Here is a 27987-nt window from a genome sequence, read left to right on the forward strand (position 1 = left end):
ACAGTGCCTTGTGGGATATGTTTTGTTGCGCGAAGCTGGCTATCTAACATGTGCAGTCTTCTGAATAAAATAGTTGTGAGTTAATACCAAACGGCCACTCATTTCAACGTAGTTTCGGTCCCGAAACAAGACAACACACACACACACACTCCCTGAGCTAGCAGGCGTTACCTGAGCTAGCAGGCGTTACCTGAGCTAGCAGCCGTTACCTGAGCTAGCAGGCGTTACCTGAGCTAGCAGGCGTTACCTGAGCTAGCAGGCGTTACCTGAGCTAGCAGCCGTTACCTGAGCTAGCAGGCGTTACCTGAGCTAGCAGGCGTTACCTGAGCTAGCAGGCGTTACCTGAGCGAGGCCACTGCAGGTCCCTGCTTGCTGGAGGGGAACACGTGGTGCAGGTAGTCGCTGAGCAGCTTCTCGTTCACAATTCCTGACAGCAGGTCAAAAACAGACAAAGTTAGGCCCCATCCACATGAAGACAAAACGCTTAACAGTTTCAAAAACGATCGCCATAAAGACGAAGGCGTCTCAGAAATTGTGTGTGTCTACATGAATGCACTCGGTACGCATGGAAACACTGTAAAACACATGTCAGACCTCTAGGGGCGCTGTAACGATATGAAGGAAACGCGCAAACAGAAGAAAAAACAGTGGGCATGCGCGCTTGCGGCAAAAGTTGTAAACAGAGACCAAGCCGGGAAGCATGAGTGGAAGCATGAGTGGCCATAAAGTGCCGTAATGTGTCCTCGATAATTGTTTGTTCAACACCGTGGTGATTGAGAAGGAGATTTTGCTGCAACAGGGATAGTAGGGTCACGAGCTTCATCAGCACATTTGCTACACTGTACGCTGCCATTGTTGTTGCCGCGCGTGGCGCATGCGTGTCAATGAAGATACGAAACTATAACGCAAGCGTATCTGAAAACACCTAGTTTAGAAGTTTGAGGACAGTTTCAGGATGCGGGGAATCTCTGCATCCAATTTGCATAAAGACGAATCCAGTCTACTTTATGCAAATGAGCTGCAGCCCTCTCCGGGTAAACACAACGGATCACAGATGCAAACGCAGTGCAACCGGACCAGAATGCCACATGTGGGGTGTTTCCAGCTGTGATCCGGTGTGTTTACCTGCAGCTCATTTGCATAAAGCAGAGCAGAGATTCCACACATCCTGAAACTGTCCTCAAACATCTATACTAGCTGTTGGTGAAATAAAACCAGGACAGATTCAGCTGCTGCAGCTTATTTCTCTCCTCAAATGCTTTCAGAAATACTTTTCCCTGAAGTGTTTTTGTAATAATAGACAAAGTTTGCAGCCGAGCCGCCATGTTGGTCCGGTTTGAATCCAGGAGCAGACCAGCCCCCGAGTCGATGCGTTTGTCCAATCAGGGGAGGAAAGCAGCTTAAAGAAGGTGTTGAACACAGTTCATTGTGGAGGAGAAGCTTCTAACAGCTGGATCTGAGCACGCATGGTAACCATCAGTGTTTTAGAAATAAAAGGGAAAGTTTGTGGTCCAGCCGCTGTGATTATCAGACTGATCTGCTGGACTGTCAGCTGAAAGCTCGGTCATGTGACCACGCTGTGGTCCACTAGTGACCGCCCACCAGCTGTGCGATTTTCAGATGCCGTGCGTTGCCGTGCAGGAAAATCGCATAAGTGGACACAAGGGGTGCAACGGTTCAGTTAGCCCACGGTTCGGTTCGTACCTCGGTTTTGGGATCACGGTTTCGGTTCGTGTTTTGCATTAAAAAAAAACAAGAAGTTTCACTTTCCATAAGACTCCTTTTATTTTGCTTTTAAGAAAACTAAATGATGAAATACAATTTACTATGTATTGTACATGGTATACACTGTGCACATTACACAAACAGTGGTGAAAATCATTTCAAAAGACAAACTGCACATTAACTTGAGCAACTGTGTGAACTGACACAGCCATATAAACAACAGTTTAGGGGAAACGATAAAAAAATATAATAGCCAGCAGCAGCAACAAATAAATAAAAATATTGCCTATTTTACGAGTAACAAATACTTAAGTACAGTATAGGCTATGTAAAGTCAAAAGTGCAACATCAGTTACAGTCAGATACTGTAGATACTAGCTAATAGCTATTAGCTTTTGTTCTAGTTTTCTGTTTTCTAGTTTGAGATTCTTCTGCAAAAACACAAGCCTGTCAACATTCTCTGGATCAAGGCGAGAGCGGCATGCACTTACAATGTCCCCTGCAGTGAAGAAAACTCTTTCGCTTGGAACAGAGGTTCCTGGGACACAGAAGTGCCTTTGAGCAACTTTTGCCAAATGGGGGAACTTGCCCTCTTCCTTCTCCCACCATTTAAAAGGATTGCCATCCACACTGAGGCAGTCCCCTAACATGTATAGTCTGACTTCCTCCTCAACTAGCAGGTGAAGGGGCCTGACTTGTGTCTGTTGTGTTTTAAAGACCTTTCCAAATATCTCTGCCATGGCTGACTTCTTCTGGGCGGGGGGGGGGGGATGGATTCCGTTCTTCTGTGGATGATGTGGACGGCCTTGCCTCACTCTCTGTCTCTGCTGCTTTACTCTGCAGGATAGAATAATAAATGTTTTAAGATATAAATATAATAACAGCCAACCTAAATTTATATTCTGCTTCTCTGAACTCGACTAAAGCACCACAATGGAAATAATGGTTTTTTTTGTGTGTTTGTGTCAAAAAAAGTACATTATTTCTATTGTGGTCCTCTAAATTGATTTGACAGATGCAAAATATATGCATCTGTGACAACAAAAACATCAAATATAATGAAATCATAAAATTACAAAAAACGTGATAATACCTGCTGTTCATGCTCCAGGATTTCTGTGGCGAGATCACTGAAGAGTTGTGAATGGGATGGTTCATCAGTGAATGGCAGGGATTTAAACGTGGGATCCAGGGCTGTGGCTTTTAGAAGGTACTTTTGGAGGTCAGGGTCTGTGTACCTTTTCCCCAGGTCCTTTGTAATGGCTGCTGTAGCATCTCTGATTGCTGTGGTGTCCTCTCCTCCTGGCACCATTGCTTTGAGGATAATATCCTTCAGAGGGAGGATCATTGAAGTAGTGGGGATTGTTTCGGTGCTCATGATTTTTGTCACTTTCTTCATAGGTTGCAGTATTTGAAGGAGTTGTTCTGCCAGTCTTTGCTCATCATCATTCAATACTGCCATGTCCTTGGTGACATTTTTCTTCACTCTTTGGTCCATTAATGCTGAATAGATGGCAGGCTGCTGTTCCATATATCTCTCCAACATGTCATGTGTTGAATTCCAGCGAGTGCTGACATCATGGACTAACATCAGTTCCTTCAAATTGAGTGATTTTTGTTTCTCTGTCAAAACACTATTGGCTGTGGTGCTTTTGTGAAAGAAACTGACCACTCTCCTCACTTTCCCCAGGAGGCGGGACACAGCAGGGTTGTTTGACAGTACCCTCTTGGCTGCGAGATTAACTGTGTGGGCAAAGCAGCCTATCTGTGGCCCTAGTCCCTCAGCTTCATCCACTGCGTTGACAATGTTGGATGCATTATCCGTGGTGACTGGGATGCTAATATTTGGCCGCTTCAACTTCCACTCATCCATTGCAATGCACAATTCGTCAGCTAAGTTGGCGCTGGTATGACTTTCATACATGGGGCGAGTTTGCAGGACTGCACTTTTCATTTCCCAATTCAACATATAGTGGACCGTCACGGTGAGGTAACTCTCTGTTGCACGGGACGTCCAACTATCAGTCGTCAGTGCGAGGCTTTGTGCTTTAGCCAAATCATCCTCAATGCCTTTGCGTGTCGTTTCATAGATGTCGGGGATTACGGTGTCGGAGAAATATGTACGAGAGAGAACAATGTACCGTGGATCAAGTGTTGCCAGTAAGTTAACAAAGCCCGCATCATCAACCACAGAATATGGCTGCATATCTTTAGCAATGCACATCCCAACTGCACGTGTTATTTTCTTGTGTCTGTCTGAATTCATGCTGTAGGGCTTTTGGAAAGCCTCTTCAATAGACCCTTGTGTTTTCGCTGGTGTTACCTTCGTGGCTGTCCTGCTCCAAGAGAGCGATACCTCTGGGTGATGACGGCTGAGGTGCCGACTCACGTTGGATGTGTTGCCATTAGCATAGGGGACTAATGCTGAACAATGCTTGCACAGTTTTATTTTTGTCCACTGTTTTCTCTCCCTCAGCTTTATAATTCGCAGGGAAACCGAAATGTCCCCACACCGCAGATCTGAATGAAGCCGGTGCTTCTTCAAACTCCGGTCTCTCCACCCCTCCGCTCGCCATAACTTTTTGTTCTTGTCTTTCTTCGTCTCTGTGAGCCGTAAACTGAGCTGAGCTCGTAACTGAGACAGGCTGCTGCTCGGCCATGTGCTCGGCTCATGTTACACAGCAGGTGTGGATATTTACTCGCGGGGCGGGGTTTTGTCCAGAGCTGTGCCAGGAGGGGGAGGAGGGGTTGTCTGCAGAGCCGGAGAGCAGGCGCTGGCTAGACAAATCCATCTCACAGCTTTTAGAAATGAATTAATTGTAAAACCGAAAAACCGCGCTTCATAAAGGCGTATTGAGCCGTACAGGGCAAACCGTTCAGTTAGGTTTTAAACCGTGAACCGTTGCACCCCTAGTGGACACGCGGCTTTACCTGATGGGTTTACCTGTGTGTCTGGGTTTGTCGGTGTCTGAAGCCAGCCTGTAGTTCCGTCGGGTCAGAGCGGTGCCGCCTCCTTTAGAACTCATTCTGACCTGAATACTGCAGAAAGAACAGAACCAGGAGTTACTACTGTCTGTGTACTTATACTCTATTTAGCAAAGTAATAGAAAAAATTGTTTTTAACCAAATTATGAAGTATTTTAATGAAAATAAACTGCTTACTAGTGCACAGCATGCATATAGACAGGGGCATTCCACCAATACGGCTCGAGCTCATATGACGGAAGAATGGCTGACATCCTTAGATGAGAATAAATTAGTAGGAGCGGTCCTGTTGGATCTCACTGCTGCTTTTGATGTGATCGATCATTGCATTTTAATTGAAAAACTAAAGTACTATGGTTTTTCTCAAACAGCACTCAAATGGATGAACACTGATCTTTCTAATCGTGTTCAAAAAGTGTTTTGTAATGGCAGTATGTCAAACCCTAAAATCACGTCATGCGGTCTACCTCAAGGAAGCTGCTTGGGTCCACTTTTATTTTCTATATTCATAAATGATCTTCCCCTCTCTGTGAGAAAGGCCAATATTGTAATGTATGCTGATGATGATGCTGCTCTGTATTCTTCCTCTGCAACAATATCTGAATTGAACAGCACTCTACAGAAGTGGATGAAAATGAATAAATTAGTGTTAAATACATCCAAAACTAAAAGCATTGTATTTAATAGCAGGTGTGTTCAGCCAAGCACCAATGCACTTCATCTTTCACTTGAGGGCACAGTAGTTGAGCAGGGGCCTCATTTATAAAACTTTGCGTAGGATCAATACTAAAAGTTTGCGTACGCCAAAAATCTGAAAAGGGCGTACACCCTTTGCCCCTGATTTATAAAACTGTGCGTAAGAACAGCTGCACGCAATTCCTTGATAAATCACACAGCAGCTGGAAGATTGCACAGGTGGATCCACCTCACATTCCGCCCACAACACACCCACATTTTACCATGAATGGTCAATGCAAAGTAACTCATGAATGTATCTGTATATAAATAAGCTGCTGATCCACGGCATTTCACGCAGCGCCCCCTGCAGTCTGTTCACTGCTGTGCGTCAGGATGAATGAATCATGTGTTGATCCAGGCCACCCTGACACTAAATTTGTTATGATCATGTCCGATGTACAAATAATTTGTAAACTGAATGAATGTACATTTTTTCGGTTCACATTCATCTTCACTCGGAGCCCTTACAGCAACATGAGTGCAGTCAGTTACACTGATTACATTTGGGAAACCGGACATTGCTGCAAATTGCCGTTTAATGTTGGCCTGTTCACCCACAGTGTAAGGAAACCTGATGTACTGACTGGTCATGTTTATAATGTCATCCAAACAGCTGGCATTATTGCACCGAGGGATGGTTGTGATATCCAGACCTAAAGGACATCATTTAACTGTATATCAGACCCAGATAGGATTTAGACAACAAATGTAACCTCATATATTCTTCATATTAAACACATACCTGTCGGCCACTTAACGCTGGAAGGAGCCGGTGTCACCAGAAACCCCCGAGTCGTCAGCTCCTGTGTCTGTACCGGGATGGTTTGGGCGGGGGGGTCGGTCTAAGACGGCCCAGTTCAGCACATAGATCCAAGAGTACTGCTCTAGGGAATCTGAATCTGCTTATTAGCCAGTCATCGTCATGGGCAAATCCCCGTTATCCCTAAAATCTCTCTCCATTCTTAACATGATCTTCCAGCAATGCCAGCGCATCCATTGTGCCACATTACACACGGCTGTGACCCGCTATTTATCCGCTTGATCAGCGATTGGACTGATTGTCACAGGCCTTTTCCAAATCAGTAATCAATCAGTGCCACTCACCGCTCTATATCATTTGAAGATGTTTGATATATGAACATAGTTCTGCAAATACAGTCGTCGGCCGAATGACGCACTATATGAACATCTACAACAATGAGGGTTTATGATTATCGGCTCTACAAGTCTAATATGTGATAACAATAAAGGTTTGAGATCAATCTGGTTTCAATTCACCACTTCACCCTCCGGCACTGCCGTTCCCTCTGTCTCCAAAATGTGCTTAAGCAAGCATCAAAGTTGGTGCACCGGTGCGCACATTCTCATGCCAAGTTTGTTTTTAGAAATCACGACGTACACAGCGTACGCCGCTTTCTACGCAAAGTTTGTGATTTACGCCAATTTATAGCCCTGTTTTGTGCGTACGCAAACTTTATAAATAAGGCCCCAGGTCTCTAAGGTTAAGCTGTTGGGTATCAGACTGGACCAGTCATTGTCCTGGTCAGATCAGATCAATCATACAGTTAACATGATGGGCAGAGGTATTGCTATGGCTAAGAAATGTTCTTCTTACTGTCCAACCTCTGTTCTTAAAACTGTGGTTCAAAGCATTGTTTTATCTCACCTTCATTACTGTCCACTAGTGTGGTACAGTGCTACTCAAGACACAGTTAAGGAAACTTCAGCTTGCTCAGAACAGAGCAGCAAGAGTTGTGCTTCACTGTCCGTTTCACACTAATGTTCGTGAGATGCATAAAAAAATGTCCTGGCTAATGGTGAATACAAAGCTACAAGTTAGTCTTCTAATGTTTGTACACAAAGCTCTGACCAACGGAGAGCCCAGCTTTTTGAAAGAAAGGCTGAGATTCAGGGGTTTTTGTCACGGCTACATGACTCCCCAAGTGACATCAATAGATCTGGATGTCCCTGGGTTCAGGACAAACTGCAGGAGAAGAACTATTGCCTATTGAGGAGCAAAGGCCTGGAACTCACTTCCTTTGAACATCAGAGACATTACTAACAAATTACTGTATAAAAGGAAGATTACACAACTCCATTTCCAGCAATAATTGTTAGATGTTGTGTTTTATAGCATACTCTGTTAGATTTATTTTAATTTTTTTGTTTTTAATAAGATATTATTGTGATGTATTATGCATGTTTTAATGTTTGGAAAATTTTGATTTTTATGTGTGGACCCCAGGAAGAACAGCAACCTGTTGTGGGAGCTAATGGGGATCCTAATAAACAATAAACTGCAAGGAGTTACTACTGTCTGTGTATTTATACTGCAAGGAGATGTATTTTTCTATAGTGTGAAATTGGTACAAACTGTGTATTTCTACTACAGCCGTGTATTTATACTGCAACCGTGTATTTATACTACAGCCGTGTATTTATACTACAGCCGTGTATTTATACTGCAACCGTGTATTTCTACTGCAACCGTGTATTTATACTACAGCCGTGTATTTATACTACAGTCGTGTATTTCTACTGCAGCCGTGTATTTATACTACAGCCGTGTATTTATACTGCAGCCGTGTATTTATACTGCAGCCGTGTATTTATACTGCAGCCGTGTATTTATACTGCAGCCGTGTATTTATACTACAGCCGTGTATTTATACTACAGCCGTGTATTTATACTGCAGCCGTGTATTTATACTACAGTCGTGTATTTATACTGCAGCCGTGTATTTATACTGCAGCCGTGTATTTATACTACAGCCGTGTATTTATACTACAGCCGTGTATTTATACTACAGCCGTGTATTTCTACTGCAGCCGTGTATTTATACTGCAGCCGTGTATTTATACTGCAGCCGTGTATTTATACTACAGCCGTGTATTTATACTGCAGCCGTGTATTTATACTGCAGCCGTGTATTTATACTACAGCCGTGTATTTATACTGCAGCCGTGTATTTATACTGCAGCCGTGTATTTATACTACAGCCGTGTATTTATACTACAGCCGTGTATTTCTATTACAGCCGTGTATTTATACTACAGCCGTGTATTTCTATTAGCCGTGTATTTATACTACAGCCGTGTATTTATACTACAGCCGTGTATTTCTATTACAGCCGTGTATTTCTACTACAGCCGTGTATTTATACTACAGCCGTGTATTTATACTGCAGCCGTGTATTTATACTACAGCCGTGTATTTATACTACAGCCGTGTATTTCTATTAGCCGTGTATTTATACTACAGCCGTGTATTTCTACTACAGTCGTGTATTTCTACTGCAGCCGTGTATTTCTACTACAACCGTGTATTTATACTGCAGCCGTGTATTTCTACTACAGCCGTGTATTTATACTGCAGCCGTGTATTTCTATTACAGCCGTGTATTTATACTACAGCCGTGTATTTCTATTAGCCGTGTATTTATACTACAGCCGTGTATTTATACTACAGCCGTGTATTTATACTGCAGCCGTGTATTTATACTACAGCCGTGTATTTATACTACAGCCGTGTATTTCTATTACAGCCGTGTATTTATACTACAGCCGTGTATTTCTATTAGCCGTGTATTTATACTACAGCCGTGTATTTATACTACAGCCGTGTATTTCTATTACAGCCGTGTATTTCTACTACAGCCGTGTATTTATACTGCAGCCGTGTATTTCTATTACAGCCGTGTATTTCTATTACAGCCGTGTATTTCTACTACAGCCGTGTATTTCTACTACAGCCGTGTATTTCTATTACAGCCGTGTATTTCTACTACAGCCGCGTATTTATACTACAGCCGCGTATTTATACTAGTTACTCCATTTAACTGATGACTTAGCAGCTGTTAGCAGCTAACTAGCCTCCGGTGTTCAAGATTTACTGGTGATCCGATCAACTGGTGATTTCAGCGTTTCTGAGACAGATGTTTCGTAGGCGTGGCTTTTCAGGACCCCTTACCGACTAACCAGGAAATAAACAATGGAACAACTTCGCTTCTAAAAATGAGATTTCTGCTGTTTTATTCATTTTGGTCCTGACAAAAATATCTGGAAAAAGGTCGCGTTCTCATTGTAAGAGTCATGCGCTGTCAGGCAACAAGAAAGCAAACCACGTAACCGCGGTTGGAACTAGTGGAGCTGTGATCACTTAGCCTAGCCGCGCTAGACCCATGTTTCTGACGGCACAAGGGTCTAGGGAAGCTCGACAGGGAGGGAGGCGGGCTAAAAGGTTGTCTTTCAAATCCCTCTGCAGCAATTGGGTAGGTATACAACCAATCAGCGCAATGAACAGGCTGACGTAGTTCCTCGAGCACCGGCGGATTGTGGCTGAGTCCCATTAGCTTCCCAACCAGCGGAGCCAACTGGTATATTAAGGATTTGCCATATCCCGTCGGCATAAGTCCAAATACGTCTTTCTTCTCAATGAAACACTTCAGTGCCGTCCTTTGTTTATCTTTCAAGTTGAATTTTAGCTTCAGATCTTTAAGGGCTGTGGCCAAAGCCGAGTCCAAAGATAACTGTTTATTGTTTCCGGTTGTTTCTGTCAGAATCGTCGCGCCTCTGTCGTCACTTAGTTACGCCCGCCTTCTGACTCTACACTTCATGGTGATTGGTCCGGCCAGTTTTAGGAGCATCCAGCCTCGAGCCTTATGGAGGGTAACTAGACCCACCCTGGCAGAGAATTAAATTTGTTGCCATGGGTTGTCTAGCGCAGCTAGGCTAGTGATCACTGTCAAAACCTGTTAAAACAGCAGACAGGAGACCAGCACACAATGTACACGTTATTTAACAAGAAGTTCACCAAGCTGTGTGATAACAGAATGCCAAAGTGTTGCAGTATAACATTAATATATTGATGCAGTATTGGCAGGTTTAGATCATGTTGTAGCTACACTGTCTTATTTAAATAACACAAATGTCAAAATTTTACTTAAACAGCCCAGCAGTGTTTAACATACTGGATTTGAAATGCAGCAGTTTAGCAAAATTCACAGGACATTCATGTTCAAACCAGCAGCAGAACTTTATTGTGTCATACTACTCTAAACTGACATGTCATTGAGAAAAGACACCGATTCCTTTCAGTGTATCACATATACTGGGGCATTAGCTCAGGTGACTGAACAGGAGATCTATAAACAGGAGATAAACCTGACCCAGCGGCCCGGGTTCAACTCCAGCTCACGGCTTTCTGCTGTAGGTTTTCTCCCGACTTTTCCGTCCGTCTCTCTACTTCCCTGTCAAATAAAGCTAATAAAAAGGGGAAAAAATAACATTTATTCACAGCTATTGGCAGTCATAAGTATCTATAAGGTGTTCAGTGAAGAGGCAGTTTTTAGTCTGAGAGGGAATCTGCAGATGGAACTTAGCGTGGAACAATTCAGCAATATGATCTTATTTGGTTTGTTTTTATTCATTCTTATTTTATTGTTTCACGTCTTGAGTTGTGAGATCTTGTTTGAAACAGCAGCTAGCTATATAGTTCAAGGGTGGGCTCGTTAAGGTTTTGTAGAATAAATATAATCGTCTCTATTATTGTTCTAGGTCTTTAGAAATAAAAATACCTTTAATTTTGTGTCCCATAAAGTCACAATGCATTGATTCTATAGAATACAATGTTGATTATAACTTGCAGTGCCCCAGTAAAATAAATAAATCCTGAATAACGGGGGGGGGGTAGATGAAGCATATCGATGTTCTGAAGGCTGGAATGTGAAACCTCTGGTTAGAATGTGGTCAGATGGTTTATATGATGTCATTGTTTGACTTAAAATCTGTTTAAAAGTAGAACAACTCAGGTCCGACTGGTTTATCGCAGTAAGCTTTGAAAACGGTATTAGAACTTCTCTTGCTGTTTCTGACTGAGGCCACAGACTGTCACCAGTTAATCTGATTGAGATCATCACACTCTACCGCAGCGAAGCGATATTTCCACTCCGTTAGGTGGAAGTCCTCATTAAACCGAGTATTTTACTGGTCGACTGAAGACCCGCAACAAGAACATTTCGGAACAGTTTATTGACATCTGTGTGTTTTGAACAGGCATCAACACTGTCACCTATGCTATGTATTGCTGTTGTAACAGCTGTCTTGCTCACTGAATATCACCAGGTGATCGGATCACCAGTTAATCTTGAACACCGGTCCCGAGCCGCTGCAGCCCGGTCTGACAGAAACTCTGCAGCCGGACGCGGAGAGACGGAGCTACGTTAAATCATCAGACATGCCGGTACCTTTTCCTGGTCCGGCTCGGTTCGGCTCCTCTGAAGTCGGCTACATGTCAGACAGCTAACAGGCTAACGACACAAACCCTGAGCTCAGCAGCTAACAGCAGCTAACAGCGGAACCTACCGTGTCCTGTCGTCTAACGGGTCGCTCCTGCAGCTCTGCCCGGGTTCTGGTGATGATATTCCGGCTGTGAAGCTCAGTGGAGCAGGTGTCGACAAAAAACGCTGATTTCAACCACAACAGTCTGTCCCAGCTACGGAGCGCTGCTCGGTACAAAACACTGGTCGTTATTAGCAAAACGCGAAACAGAAAAGACGCAGGAGTCAGGAACTCCATCCATCCATCCTCTATACACCATTTTATCCTCACTAGGGTCATGGGGGGTGCTGGAGTCTATCCCAGCTGACTCTGGTGAAGGCAGGGGACACCCTGGACAGGTCACCAGTCTGTCACAGGGCTACATATACAGACACACAATCACACTCACATTCACACCTACGGACAATTTAGAGTAACCAATTAACCTCAGCATGTTTTTGGACTGTGGGAGGAAGCCGGAGTACCCGGAGAAAACCCACGCATGCACAGGGAGAACATGCTGTGGAAATAAAATAAAAATATTTTAAAAAATAATAATAATAAGATACAAATAACAACAATCATGGTGATAATAACAGTTAAAATAATATTCACAATAATACCAACAACAACAATAACAAGAAGAAGAATGCCTGTTTTTATTTATTTAACCTTTATTTAACCAGGTAGGCCCCTTTGCAATACAATGAGGTCTTTTTCAAGAAAAGCCAAGACAGCAGCCAGAGAAAGATTAAAAGTGCAACAATTAAAAACAGACACTAACTCACTCAAAATACATAAAATACATGCTAGATTTAGCCCAGGATTAAGAATTTACATTAAAACAACAAGTGTGAAAAGTAGCTGCTGTAAGATCCTTCACATGGTTTTTAAAAATTCCAATAGTGATGAGATCCTTCAGAGTCAGTGTTTTCTGCAGTGAGTTCCAGGCAGCAGGTGTACAGTACTTCAAACAGTGTTTCCTAATTCAGAACGTACCTTTGGCATGTTTAACAAGTATAAATCATTGGAACATAATCAGTAATTGCTTTGGGTTCTGGAAATGTAGTCACATAAATAACGTGAAAGCAGATCTGGTTCTGGGCTGGTTCTGATCTAATTCTGATCTTATAGATAAAAGTGTAGCAGCGGATAAGACGACGTGTCGTCAAGAAGAAGAATAGCTTTGTTTTAGAGTTCAACCGGCAACAAACTAGTTAAAATAATTTTAAAATAATTTGGTTCCACAAAGGAAATTCTGCAGTTTAAACCCAGTTACTATGGTAACATGACCTGGTGTAGTATCTGACCTGATGTGCTGTTAGACATGTGATTCTCATGACTTGAGACAAGTGATGTTGGTGTTGCTGGGCATGTGCTATATGTCAGAATGGAGTGTATCTTCTTGTTGAAAGAACTCAGTGTTGTATTAGTAGTTCCTGTGTCTAGGGAATTATCCTATGGATTTTGCCACAGGGTTTATCAATGAGGCGCTTGTTTTTTGGTCTTCTGATACAAATCACATGTTGTGACAATGGTTCCACTTGTTTAAAACATATAAAAGTGACCTCTGTTTACTGTTCGGGGAGATCCATTTGGCCGGATCCTCCCAGACAGTCTCTCTGTCTGATCGATGCTGTTCTTCCTTATAATAAACTTATTATTAAATTCAGTCACATTAGATTGTTTTACATCATCAGCTGATCTTTGAGGGTCTTCAACCAACATCTATTAGATTGAAGTCCAGACTTTGACTCGGCTGCTCCAGAACCTTCATTTAGTTCCTGTTGATCCACTCAGGGGTGGACTTCCTGATGTTCTTTGGGTCCATTAGTGCTGAGCTTCAGGCCCTGAACTGATGGTGGACTTTGTCCAGGAGGTTCTTCTGATAGAGAACAGAATTCATAAGAAGTGGTCAAGGTCTTCCAACCATCTCACCACCACCATGCTCCACTGCTGGTTCCATCTTCTTCTGTGGAATGTAGTCTTCCAGAAAGCCATGCATCATAGAGACGTCTTTGAACGTTTTTCTTCTCCTCAGTCAGCCGACACCATGAAAACTATGAAAGACCTACGAACATTTCAGATAGCGTCCCACCAAAGTGTCTCTGATTAGACGGATTCCAAAAGTCTTTCAGATTAGTTTTCTGTCTTTAGACTGGTCCAATACGTGACAATATTACAGTCCATAAAAAACATTTTAACAAATTCAACTTTAAATCAGTTACTGTGTCACTTCTCAGAAGTTGGTTTAGGCCACATTTCCTCTACTAAATTACCCATAATCCCACAGGTCTGACTCTAAACGGTGGTCATGTGGCGTGTTTCATTCTCCACCAGATGAACTTTGTGTAAAGCAGCGATGGATTAGAAACCAAACATTAGTTTTAAACATTACCTTCCTGAACATCTCATTTATTCTGCTTCAGTTTTAATGAAATTTATGAAATAACAGAAAATAATCACTAACTAGAAACTAGAAATCATAAAACAATCTTAAAAAGTCACAGACCACAGTTAGATTTTAATAATTTAATATTTATTGTCAAAAATTATTGATCAGAATTTACAGTTACTAAGGCAGGAGCGGTCTGAAAATATATTACATCACCTGAAACATTCAAAAACCTACAAACTGCTGCCAGAAAACTAGGAGACACGACAAGAACGTTGGACTAACATTAGATCAACGTAGATCAACGTTAGATCAACTTTGGATCAGGACAGATTCAGGAACGAAACTCTTCATCAGTTCAGGCTAAAGTTTTAAATTCTTCGTCTGGAACAAATAAAATCAGGATTTTACTCCAGCTACCATTAATCTGATTCATTCATCTGGAAATCAATTAACTGATCAGAAACACGACAGATTATTGATTCCTGAACAGTCAGAGGACAGGACCTGGCTTCTGATGAGTTACTGATGAATGTGGCGGCTTTTCATTAATGAATTTTAAAATCAGCGCTCCTGATTGTTCTGATGGAAGACAGAATAAAAACAGAAATCATCTAAATCATTGATCAGCTATCACTGATTGATCGATAGCAGATTAATAATTAAACTATTTCTATTTGAACAGCAGCAGTTTGTGTGAGAACAGCAGCGATAGACCTTTAGTCAGTGATGGATGGAACCAGTGTTTAGATGTTTAGATCTGATCATGGAGGACGTCCAGGTTCAGTGCAAAGAGTCTCAGAGAAATCTAAGAAGAAACCATCTGCTGAGGGACGGATGGAGGATAGAAGGACTGCTTCAGGTCAGGGTAACCTTCTGGAGCTCCTCTGGACCTCCTCTGGAGCTCCTCTGGAGCTCCTCTGGACCTCCTCTGGACCTCCTCTGGACCTCCTCTGGACCTCCTCTGGACCTCCTCTGGACCTCCTCAGCCCATGTAGGGGTACTTCCACTCTGTCAGGGGGACATGAGTCTCCTTCACCACCTGAGGAGATGTCCACCTCAGGACATAATGTGGACCTCCAGGTTTGTCGTTGGTGCCTTGATGAAGAGCAGAGTTGTGTTAAACGTGATGGAGCAGATGGACCTGACCTTCAGCTGGACGTCTCCTACCTGAAGCTCTTGCGCCTCCAAACGGCTGCTGGGCCACGATGGAGCCGGTGGACTTGTCGTTGACGTAGTAGTTTCCTGCAGCGTTCCTCAGAGCTTCGGCCGCATCGCTGATCACCTTCCTACGGAAACAAACTCAGCTTTAGAACTTTATCAGCAGTTCCACAACCAACTAACTCCACTTCTACTGGACCCAGGAACCCTCAGAGAACCAACCAGAACCATCAGAGACTTTACAACATCTGGTTCTGTGACGTCCCTCTGAACAAACACGTGTGTGCAGATGAACACATCTTACTGGTCCTTAGCGAACACGGCTCCAGTCAGAGCGTACGGAGATGTTCTGTCGATCAGCTGCAGAACCTTCTGGTAGTCCTTCTCTGGATAGACGTAGACAGTGAGGACCGGCCCGAAGATCTCCTGCAGGACAGCACAGAACGTAGAACCAGAACAATGTAGAACCAGAACAGGACAGAACGTAGAACCAGAACAGGACAGGACAGGACAGAGTGTAAAACAGGACAGGGCAGAACGTAGAACCAGAATGTAGAACCACAACAGGACAGAACGTAGAACCAGAACAACGTAGAACCAGAACAGGACAGAACGTAGAACCAGAACAGGACAGGACAGGACAGTGTAAAACAGAACAGGACAGAACGTAGAACGTAGAATGAAGTGATTCAGATGAAACTCGTTTAGTTCATGCTTCTCCAAGTCCTGGCTGATTAATGATGTCATCTGCTGCTGAACAGAACAATCGGACCTTGGCAGAACCGGTACCTCGTTCATGATGGCATCCTGAGGGTCTCGGGTCTCGACAATGGTCGGTTCCACAAAGTAACCCTTGGAGTCGTCACAGGTTCCTCCAGAGATCACCGTCAGGTTTGGAGAAGACTTGGCGTGTTCCAGCCACCTCTTTATCCGAGCAAAGGACTGCAGAGAAGACCCCGGTTAGAACAGAACTAGAACAGAACCAGACCAGAACCAGACCTAGCGTACCTTGTCGTCGATCACAGCAGAGAAGAAGGTGCCGAAGTCCTCCACCGGCTGCCAGAAGAACACAAGTCATGAATCAGCATCAGTTCTGACCTGCTTCTAGACGAGTCCAATCCCTCTGGAGGACATCTACCAGATGTTTGGACCTTCAAGCTCCTCACTAAACTACTCTGTTCTCCTTCTACTGATTTATATCAAGTCGTTCAATGTTTGACCAAATGATGGACCCGGAAATCACCAGACTGTTGGAAAAATACACCGTCCGTCTTTCTGTCCCTCTGTCCACCTGTCTGTCTATCTTTCTGTCTGTATGTCTGTCTACCTATCTGTCTGTCTCTCTGGCTACCTGTCTGACTGTCTCTCTGTCCACCTGTCTGACTGTCTCTCTGTCCACCTGTCTGTCTCTCTGTCCACCTGTCTGTCCCTCTGTCCACCTGTCTGTCTATCTTTCTGTCTGTATGTCTGTCTACCTATCTGTCTGTCTCTCTGGCTACCTGTCTGTCTGTCTCTCTGTCCACCTGTCTGTCCACTCACGTCTCCCACTCTGACATCTCTGAGGACGTCCACCATCTTCTGTCTGATCTGGGGCCACAGGCTGTCGGGGACGTACATCCTGGAACAGGCTGAACATTTCTGACCTCCGAACTCAAAGGCTGAGCGGATGGTTCCCATGACGACGCTCTGGATGTCGGCAGACGAGTGGACGAAGTGGAAGTTCTTCCCTCCGCATTCTGAGGAGGAACAGAGCAGCTGGTCAGAGCAGAACACCAGATCTTTGTAGAAGGTCGTCTGGAGATCTTTATGAAGGTAAAGCTTCAACAGAAACATCTCAGGAGATACCAACGGCTAGAACCTGAAGTGGAACCTGAGCTGGAACCCGAGCTAGAACCCAAACTGAGACCTGAACTGGAACCTGAGCTAGAACCCAAACTGGAACCTGAACTAGGACCTGAACTAGAACCAGAAGTTTCCTCATCTTGTCATGGATTCACCATCTGTAACGTGGGCCAGGTGTTAAAACATGAAATCAGTTGATCCGTCTTTAGGGTCTTTAGGTTAACTCAACTGAGAACTGTTGGAGAATCCTGACCATCTTTACCATCCACCACCAACTACCATGAAACATCTCAACTCTAGAAGACAGAACCATCCACACTCTAGAACCTCCTACATTCATGAAAACCCAAGAGACGGGACTGGTAGGTTCTTGGAGACGTTTTCACCTCTCCTCCAAGACGAGAGGTGAAAACGTCTTGAAGAACCGACCAGAAAAGTCCAGTTAGTTTCTCCTGAATCTCCTTCGACCACCAGCACCTGGATGACTCACCTCCTGCCAGCCGAGGGAAGGTTCTGTAGGTGTCCACGTTCTGGGCGACCTGCTTCCACAGACGCTTGAAGGTCCTTCAAACACAGAGTCACAGCAGCATCAACATACAGCTCATTAAGGAACAAACGTTGGGTTTGTGGTTCCGGTTCTTACGGAACACTGCCGGTGAAGTTGATGCCGGCCAGGTGCTCCGAGGAGGTGACCGCGTCTCCAAAAACCGGACCGTCGGCCGGGAGGAACTGGATGATGTTTGGCGGCAGACCGGACTCCCTCAGGACTCTGTAGACGGCGTAGCTGGCAGACATGGCGGTGTCACTGGGCTTCCACAGAACCACGTTCCCCTGATAGAACCCAGCAGGTCCACGGTCAGAGGGAGTCCATACGGGCACGGGTCATGGTTCATGTTTTGATGTTGCATGTTTTATGTTTTCATGTTACATGTATGTTTCCATGTTTCATGTTTTCATTTTACATGTATGTTTCATGTTACATGTTTTCATGTTACATGTATGTTTTCATGGTACATGTTTCATGTTTTCATGGTACATGTATGTTTTCATGTCACATGTTTTAATATTACACATATGTTTTCATGTTTCATGTTTTCATGTTACATGTATGTTTTCATGGTACATGTTTCATGATTTCATGTTACATGTTGTATGTCTCATGTTTTCATGTTACATGTATGTTTTCATGTTACATGTTTCATGGTACATGTATGTTTTCATGGTACATGTATGTTTTCATTTTACATGTATGTTTTCATGGTGCATGTATGTTTTCATTTTACATGTATGTCTTCATGGTGCATGTTTCATGTTTTCATGTTACATGTATGTTTTCATGGTACACATTTCATGTTTTCATGTTACATGTATGTTTTCATGGTACACGTTTCATGTTTTCATGTTGTATGTTTTTATGGTACATATTTCATGTTTTCATGTTACATGTATGTCACATGTATGATTTTTATGTTACACGTTGTATGTCACGTTTTCATGTTACATATTGTATGTTTTCATGCTACATGTTGTAGATCACATGTTTTGATGTTGCATGTTTTATGTTTTCATGTTACATGTATGTTTCCATGTTTCATGTTTTAATTTTACATGTTTTCATATTACATGTGGTATGTTTTCATGTTACATGTTGCATGTTTTCATGGTACATGTATGTTTTCATGGTACATGTATGTTTTCATTTTACATGTATGTTTTCATGGTGCATGTTTCATGTTTTCATGTTACATGTATGTTTTCATGGTACATGTTTCACGTTTTCATGATACACGTATGTTTTCATGTTACATGTATGTTTTCATGGTACATGTTTCATGTTTTCATGGTACATGTTGTATGTTTTCATGTCACATGTTTTAATGTTACACGTATGTTTTCATGTTTCATGTTACATGTATGTTTTCATGTTACATGTATGTTTTCATGGTACGTTTCATGTTTTCATGTTACATGTATGTTTTCATGTAACATGTATGTTTTCATGTTACATGTATGTTTTCATGTTACATGTTTCATGTTTTCATGGTACATGTATGTTTTCATGGTACATGTTTTAATGTTACACGTATGTTTTCATGTTTCATGTTTTTATGTTACATGTATGTTTTCATGTTACATGCTGTATGTCTCATGTTTTCATGTTACATGTTCTATGTTTTCATGTTACATGTTGTATGTCACATGTTTTAATGTTACATGTTGTATGTTTACATGTTACACGTATGTTTTCATGTTTTCATGTTACATGTATGTTTTCATGGTACACGTTTCATGTTTTCATGTTACATGTATGTTTTCATGGTACATGTTTCATGTTTTCATGTTGTATGTTTTTATGGTACATATTTCATGTTTTCATGTTACATGTTGTATGTCACATGTATGATTTTTATGTTACAAGTTGTATGTCACATTTTCATGTTACATATTGTATGTTTTCATGTTACATGTTGTAGATCACATGTTTTGATGTTGCATGTTTTATGTTTTCATGTTACATGTATGTTTCCATGTTTCATGTTTTAATTTTACATGTTTTCATATTACATGTTGTATGTTTTCATGTTACATGTTGTATGTTTTCATGTTACATGTTGCATGTTTTCATTTTACATGTATGTTTTCATGGTACATGTATGTTTTCATGGTGCATGTTTCATGTTTTCCTGTTACATGTATGTTTTCATGTTACATGTTTCATGTTTTCCTGTTACATGTATGTTTTCATGGTACATGTTTCATGTTTTCATGTTACACGTTTTCATGGTACATGTTTTAATGTTACACGTATGTTTTCATGTTTCATGTTTTATGTTACATGTATGTTTTCATGTTACATGTTGTATGTTTTCATGTTACATGTTTTTATGTTACATGTATGTTTTCATGGTGCATGTTTCATGTTTTCATGTTACATGTATGTTTTCATGGTACATGTTTCATGTTTTCATGTTACATGTATGTTTTCATGGTACATGTTTCATGTTTTCATGGTACATGTATGTTTTCATGTCACATGTTTTAATGTTACACGTATGTTTTCATGTTTCATGTTTTATGTTACATGTATGTTTTCATGTTACATGTTGTATGTTTTCATGTTACATGTATGTTTTCATGTTACATGTATGTTTTCATGTTACATGTATGTTTTCATGTTACATGTATGTTTTCATGGTACATGTTTCATGTTTTCATGTTACATGTATGTTTTCATGTTACATGTATGTTTTCATGTTACATGTATGTTTTCATGGTACATGTTTCATGTTTTCATGTTACATGTATGTTTTCATGTTACATGTATGTTTTCATGGTACATGTATGTTTTCATGGTACATGTTTCATGTTTTCATGGTACATGTTGTATGTTTTCATGGTACATGTTTTAATGTTACACGTATGTTTTCATGTTTCATGTTTTTATGTTACATGTATGTTTTCATGGTACATGTTTCATGTTTTCATGTTACATGTTGTATGTTTTCATGTTACATGTTTTTATGTTACATGTATGTTTTCATTTTACATGTATGTTTTCATGGTACATGTTGTATGTTTTCATGTTACATGTTGTATGTTTTCATGTTACATGTTGTATGTTTTCATGTTACATGTTGTATGTTTTCATGTTACATGTATGTTTTCATGTTACATGTATGTTTTCATGTTACATGTTGTATGTCTCATGTTTTCATGTACATGTTGTATGTCACATGTTTTAATGTTACATGTTGTATGTTTACATGTTACACGTATGTTTTCATGTTTCATGTTTTCATGTTACATGTATGTTTTCATGGTACATGTTTTCATGTTGTATGTTTTCATGGTACATGTTTCATGTTTTCATGTTAAATGTCTGTTGGATTCTCACCATCACAGCTGGAGTTCCTGCCAAGTTTCCTCCGATCGCAGTGAAGTTAAACGGAGCCACAGCAGCAACGAAACCCTGCAACACACACAGTGTAGCATTAGAACATGTTATTCTTACGTTAGAACATGTTATTGTTCCGTTAGAACACGCGTGTTCCTACCTCCAGGCCCCGGTACAGCATGGTGTTGGTGCTCTCAGCAGCGTCCAGCGGCTGCTGGTTCTGCAGTTCAATGGCGTGTTTGGCGTTAAACCTGAAGAAGTCGATCAGTTCAGCAGCAGCATCGATCTCAGCCTGGACCACCGTCTTCCCCTGGACACAGAGGACACCTGTCTGTCTGTCCAGCTGTGTCCTACCTGTCCGTCTGTCCAGCTGTGTCCTACCTGTCTGTCTGTCCAGCTGTGTCCTACCTGTCCGTCTGTCCAGCTGTGTCCTACCTGTCCGTCTGTCCAGCTGTGTCCTACCTGTCTGTCCAGCTGTGTCCTACCTGTCCGTCTGTCCAGCTGTGTCCTACCTGTCTGTCTGTCCAGCTGTGTCCTACCTGTCTGTCTGTCCAGCTGTGTCCTACCTGTCTGTCTGTCCAGCTGTGTCCTACCTGTCTGTCTGTCCAGCTGTGTCCTACCCGTCTGTCCAGCTGTGTCCTACCCGTCTGTCCAGCTGTGTCCTACCCGTCTGTCCAGCTGTGTCCTACCCGTCTGTCCAGCTGTGTCCTACCCGTCTGTCCAGCTGTGTCCTACCCGTCTGTCCAGCTGTGTCCTACCCGTCTGTCCAGCTGTGTCCTACCTGTCCTATCATGGTCTTGGCCAGGACCTCGGCCCTCTTCGGTCCACTAATGATGTCGGCTGCTTTGAACAGAACCTGGGCTCTGTCCTGGACCGGCTTCAGGTCCCATTCTCTCCTGGCTGCCACCGATGCCTCGATGGCTTTATTGATCAGCTCCTAATCAATCAGAGATGATACGATTTATTGATCAGCTCCTGGATCGATATTAACTCTGATATATTAACTAAAACTGGTCTTGGACCGCTGTCAGTCTGGAACTCAACTGAGGTTCTGGTTCTGATTAGAACCTGAAAGGACCTCAGCACAGAAACACACACAATGTAAAACAACACAAAGACACACAACGAACCAACAGAACTCACCTTATCAGCATAGCAGAACTTAGCCACTTTATGGGAATGATTGAAGGGCTGGAAGGAGAACAGAGAACAGTCAGTGTTACTGAGGATAAACCTCAGCTTATAGTCAGTGTTACTGAGGATAAATCTCAGCTTATAGTCAGTGTTACTGAGGATAAATCTCAGCTTATAGTCAGTGTTACTGAGGATAAATCTCAGCTTATAGTCAGTGTTACTGAGGATAAATCTCAGCTTATAGTCAGTGTTACTGAGGATAAATCTCAGCTTATAGTCAGTGTTACTGAGGATAAATCTCAGCTTATAGTCAGTGTTACTGAGGATAAATCTCAGCTTATAGTCAGTGTTACTGAGGATAAACCTCAGCTTATAGTCAGTGTTACTGAGGATAAATCTCAGCTTATAGTCAGTGTCACTGAGGATAAATACACTGAGGTTACAGCAGGACGTCTCACCGACAGCTGATATCTGATGTCTTTGGTCCAAACATGTTCGTCTCCAACCACACAGGGAATCTCCTCCGTCGCCCCCTTCAGGCTGTTCAACACCTGTAGACACACACACACAATAAACACACAACCTGAAGACACATAATAAACACAAAACCTGTAGACACACACAATAAACACACAACCTGCAGACACACACACATAATAAACACACAACCTGCAGACACACACACAATAAACACACAACCTGCAGACACATAATAAACACAAAACCTGTAGACACACACAATAAACACAACCTGCAGACACACAACAAACACACAACCTGCAGTTGTTTACCTGCAGCAGTTCTTTTCTCTCTGAACTTCCCTCAGTGAATCCGAGGATCGGCTCATTCTTCACCTCCACGGCTGCACAGGACGATGTCTGGAACCTGCAGACACACAACAGACACACAACCTTCATGTAGACACAACAATACAATCATTTGTCTAAAGCTGCTCTGATCAACAACAAGCTGCTGGAAAAACGTTGAACGAAACTGGTTTAACTGGACTAAACTGGTTTAACTGGACTAAACTGGTTTAACTGGACTAAACTGTTTAACTGGACTAAACTGGTTTAACTGGACTAAACTGGTTTAACTGGACTAAACTGGTTTAACTGGACTAAGCTGGTTTAACTGGACTAAACTGGTTTAACTGGACTAAACTGTTTAACTGGACTAAACTGGTTTAACTGGACTAAGCTGGTTTAACTGGACTAAACTGTTTAACTGGACTAAACTGGTTTAACTGGACTAAGCTGGTTTAACTGGACTAAACTGGTTTAACTGGACTAAGCTGGTTTAACTGGACTAAACTGTTTAACTGGACTAAACTGGTTTAACTGGACTAAGCTGGTTTAACTGGACTAAACTGTTTAACTGGACTAAACTGGTTTAACTGGACTAAACTGTTTAACTGGACTAAACTGTTTAACTGGACTAAACTGGTTTAACTGGACTAAACTGTTTAGCTGGACTAAACTGTTTAACTGGACTAAACTGTTTAACTGGACTAAACTGGTTTAACTGGACTAAGCTGGTTTAACTGGACTAAGCTGGTTTAACTGGACTAAACTGTTTAACTGGACTAAACTGGTTTAACTGGACTAAACTGTTTAACTGGACTAAACTGGTTTAACTGGACTAAACTGTTTAACTGGACTAAACTGGTTTAACTGGACTAAACTGTTTAACTGGACTAAACTGTTTAACTGGACTAAGCTGGTTTAACTGGACTAAACTGGTTTAACTGGACTAAGCTGGTTTAACTGGACTAAACTGTTTAACTGGACTAAACTGTTTAACTGGACTAAACTGGTTTAACTGGACTAAACTGTTTAACTGGACTAAACTGTTTAACTGGACTAAACTGGTTTAACTGGACTAAACTGTTTAGCTGGACTAAACTGTTTAACTGGACTAAACTGTTTAACTGGACTAAACTGGTTTAACTGGACTAAGCTGGTTTAACTGGACTAAGCTGGTTTAACTGGACTAAACTGTTTAACTGGACTAAACTGGTTTAACTGGACTAAACTGTTTAACTGGACTAAACTGGTTTAACTGGACTAAACTGTTTAACTGGACTAAACTGGTTTAACTGGACTAAACTGTTTAACTGGACTAAACTGTTTAACTGGACTAAGCTGGTTTAACTGGACTAAACTGGTTTAACTGGACTAAGCTGGTTTAACTGGACTAAACTGTTTAACTGGACTAAACTGTTTAACTGGACTAAACTGGTTTAACTGGACTAAACTGGTTTAACTGGACTAAACTGTTTAACTGGACTAAACTGGTTTAACTGGACTAAACTGTTTAACTGGACTAAACTGTTTAACTGGACTAAGCTGGTTTAACTGGACTAAACTGGTTTAACTGGACTAAGCTGGTTTAACTGGACTAAACTGTTTAACTGGACTAAACTGTTTAACTGGACTAAACTGGTTTAACTGGACTAAACTGTTTAACTGGACTAAACTGTTTAACTGGACTAAACTGGTTTAACTGGACTAAACTGTTTAGCTGGACTAAACTGTTTAACTGGACTAAACTGTTTAACTGGACTAAACTGGTTTAACTGGACTAAGCTGGTTTAACTGGACTAAGCTGGTTTAACTGGACTAAACTGTTTAACTGGACTAAACTGGTTTAACTGGACTAAACTGTTTAACTGGACTAAACTGGTTTAACTGGACTAAACTGTTTAACTGGACTAAACTGTTTAACTGGACTAAGCTGGTTTAACTGGACTAAACTGGTTTAACTGGACTAAGCTGGTTTAACTGGACTAAACTGTTTAACTGGACTAAACTGTTTAACTGGACTAAACTGTTTAACTGGACTAAACTGGTTTAACTGGACTAAACCGGTATTTTCCTACCAGTTGTGTTCCAGTTTGAGTTAATAACTGTGTGTTGTTACAGTAGTTGGACTAATCGGCAAAGCGAATAATATCGTGATGCAGCTTTGTTTCCATTTTAACTGGAGTTCAGCTTACATAGATCCGTAGGAACAGAATTGTGACAGAAGTCTCGGACCTCCTGTGGTACAAAAATCAGCTGAAACTCATCATGTCTGACAGAAAACACACAAACTGAACTTTTCATCAGTTGTGTTGTTTATGATGAGAAAATTACACAAAAAACATCAAAATACAGAAAGTAAATCACAAAAACTACACAAACAACTAAAACTAGGCACAAAACCACAATAAACATCAAAAATTAGACACAAAATCACAAAAACATCAAGAACTACACACAAAACCATAAAAACAACAAAAATTAGACACAAAACCTCAAAAATTAGACAAAATCACAAAAACTAGACATGAAACAATTAAAACTAGGCACAAAACCACAAAAATACACTAAAAACATCAAAAACTAAACACAAAATGATTTTAAAAAATCCACACAAACATAAAGTGTCTCTAAACATGTAAACAATGAAACGTCTCCAGGATGTGGAGGTTTATCTCGGAGTCCAGTTGGTCTGGGTTCTGCTGGTTTTTAGCTGGTCTGGTTTTTATCTGGTCTGTTTTTTCCTGGTCTGGGTTCTGCTGGTTTTTAGCTGGTCTGGTTTTTATCTGGTCTGTTTTTTTCCTGGTCTGGGTTCTGCTGGTTTTAAGCTGGTCTGGGTTCTGCTGGTTTTTAGCTGATCTGGTTTTTATCTGGTCTGTTTTTTCCTGGTCTGGGTTCTGCTGGTTTTTAGCTGGTCTGGGTTCTGCTGGTTTTTAGCTGATCTGGTTTTTATCTGGTCTGTTTTTTTCCTGGTCTGGGTTCTGCTGGTTTTTAGCTGGTCTGGGTTCTGCTGGTTTTTAGCTGATCTGGTTTTTATCTGGTCTGTTTTTTTCCTGGTCTGGGTTCTGCTGGTTTTTAGCTGGTCTGGGTTCTGCTGGTTTTTAGCTGGTCTGGTTTTTATCTGGTCTGTTTTTTTCCTGGTCTGGGTTCTGCTGGTTTTAAGCTGGTCTGGGTTCTGCTGGTTTTTAGCTGATCTGTTTTTTATCTGGTCTGTTTTTTCCTGGTCTGGGTTCTGCTGGTTTTTAGCTGGTCTGGGCTGTGCTCTCTGAATGATTAGCCCTTCAGTCTGAAGGTCACCAGCTGGAGTTCTGGCAGAAGTTCTCAGGTTTCTTCAACAAACGTCTGGACGCCGACACACAAACAAACATCTGGTTTCTCAGAAAGTTTCCATAAATCCTGGAACTGTCCATGACCCTGAACCGGACTCTGCTGTTGGTTTAAGGATTAGTTTGACTAATTATTAATCTGTGGGTCATTTTCATCATGAATCAGCTGTTTTTAGTCCAGTCGGGTTGGACCTGAAACATCTGGACCCGCAGCTGGACCTGGTGGACAAAAAACTAGACATACAGCATCAAAAAACAGAAACTAAACCATAAAAACTAAACATAAAGAACCAAAAAAAAAGAGAAATTTAACCACAAAAACTAAACATAAAGCACCAAAAAAAAGAAACTTAACCATAAAAACTAGACACAAAACATTAAACTAGACATAAACATTTAAAACTAGACATAAAACCATCAAAATTATACATAAAACTAAAATAAAACAGAACCACAAAAACTAGACATATGGAGCTCAATTGACTCTACAGTTCACAGAGCTCTATGTAGCCCCTGGTTCTAGTCTGTTCTAAAATTAGACATGTTTTAAATGGAGTCTGGTTCTGTAGAGTCTGTAGAGCTCTATGTAGCTGTAAACAGAGACTGCTTCTAGTCAATTTTTAAATTAGACATGTTTTGAATGGAGTCTGGTCTACAGGAGGCTGAACCACTTTTATGACTGAACAAAGCTCGTTAAACATCGATAAATCCTGATTCTGCTGATCAGACTCATCGATCACATTGACAGGTGATGGGAAGCTAACAGGCTAACGGAAGCTCTGGGAGTCTCGTGTCGGTAACGTGATCACCTACCGCCTCCAGGACCGACACACCGCCGCCCGAACACGGAGCATCTTCCCGCCGATAAGGAGACCCGGAGAATGGAGGAGGAATGGAGCCGATAAGCCTCCGATACGGCTGATAACTGAATCGATAAGTGATCAGATGCAGAGGATCGACGGAGCTGATTAGCCTCAGCGGGTTAGGGTTCGGTCACCGGGGGAGGTTCTGCTGATTCACGGTTCGGTTCGTTCCGGTTACCGTCGCAGCGCCTCCGATTAATCACAGGTCTATAATTTAAACGTTATTTTATCGGAAGAGGCTGAATAGAAGGGAACTTGCCACAAATAAACATTAAAACATCCGGAGAGGGTTCACTGACCCCCCCGTCACCGGAATGGAACCTTCCAAAGGCGGCTCGGGCACTGGTCAATCAGCGAACAGCCCAAAACAGTCAGCCAATCAGAGTCCCAGAGAGAGGGGCCGCCATGGGGGCCGCGGGGGCGGGGGCTCGAGCCTCAGGTTTCTCAGTGTATTATTAAAGACGACAAGACTTTTGAAAAAATACAATTTACTATAATTAAGATGTCGCAGACCCCTGTAATTAATGTTATCTGTTTTTGTATTGTACTGTTTGTGTGTGTAATCTACTTGACACACTTGTTACTTGTTACTGTATTGAATTCATAGACTGATACACTGCTAATGATTGAATTGTATTTTTTAAAAAAAAGGTTTCTCAGTGTACGTCATTGTCCTGCGTTCATATTATACGTCATCATCTGGAGACCAAAGCTGTTTCTCAGTAAGAGTGCGCATGTCTGGACTGCCCAGTCTGCACTATTAAAAAAAATAATAATAATTAAAATACGTAAATAATAAATA

General features: G+C 41.8%; 2 protein-coding genes across 9 annotated transcripts in view; both read right to left on the bottom strand.

Annotated features, from left to right (window-relative positions):
• Positions 1–12259, bottom strand: part of LOC110966941 (E3 ubiquitin-protein ligase RNF123-like) — a 151018-nt gene extending 138759 nt beyond the window's left edge. The window contains exons 1-3 of the mRNA XM_051947767.1: positions 11812–12259; positions 4670–4764; positions 343–427 (exon numbers count right to left, since the gene is read on the bottom strand). Of these exons, the coding sequence (XP_051803727.1) occupies positions 343–427; positions 4670–4751 (167 nt within the window). The 5' untranslated portion in view covers positions 4752–4764; positions 11812–12259. The remainder of the gene's footprint in view (positions 1–342; positions 428–4669; positions 4765–11811) is intronic.
• Positions 12260–14283: 2024 nt separating this feature from the next.
• Positions 14284–27467, bottom strand: aldh4a1 (aldehyde dehydrogenase 4 family, member A1). 8 transcript variants are annotated; one of them, XM_051948334.1, is made up of 16 exons: positions 27136–27450; positions 22985–23078; positions 22652–22744; positions 22203–22250; positions 21841–21996; positions 21220–21369; positions 21060–21134; positions 17808–17995; positions 17655–17728; positions 16862–17058; positions 16331–16378; positions 16112–16264; positions 15627–15748; positions 15332–15450; positions 15121–15259; positions 14284–15065 (listed from the first exon to the last, which is right to left on the bottom strand). In XM_051948334.1, exons 1-15 carry the CDS (start codon positions 27174–27176, stop codon positions 15147–15149), a joined length of 1671 nt encoding a protein of 556 aa, XP_051804294.1. In that variant the 5' UTR covers positions 27177–27450; the 3' UTR covers positions 14284–15065; positions 15121–15146. The 8 variants fall into 8 exon arrangements, with proteins under 8 accessions (XP_051804294.1, XP_051804292.1, XP_051804291.1 ...); XM_051948332.1 differs by having other exon boundaries at positions 14284–15076; XM_051948331.1 differs by having other exon boundaries at positions 14284–15043; positions 15110–15259; positions 27136–27449.
• Between the last annotated feature and the right edge of the window lie 520 nt (positions 27468–27987).

This window comes from Acanthochromis polyacanthus, chromosome 5 (assembly GCF_021347895.1).
Source record: "Acanthochromis polyacanthus isolate Apoly-LR-REF ecotype Palm Island chromosome 5, KAUST_Apoly_ChrSc, whole genome shotgun sequence".
In the NCBI taxonomy this organism is placed as follows: domain Eukaryota; kingdom Metazoa; phylum Chordata; class Actinopteri; family Pomacentridae; genus Acanthochromis; species Acanthochromis polyacanthus.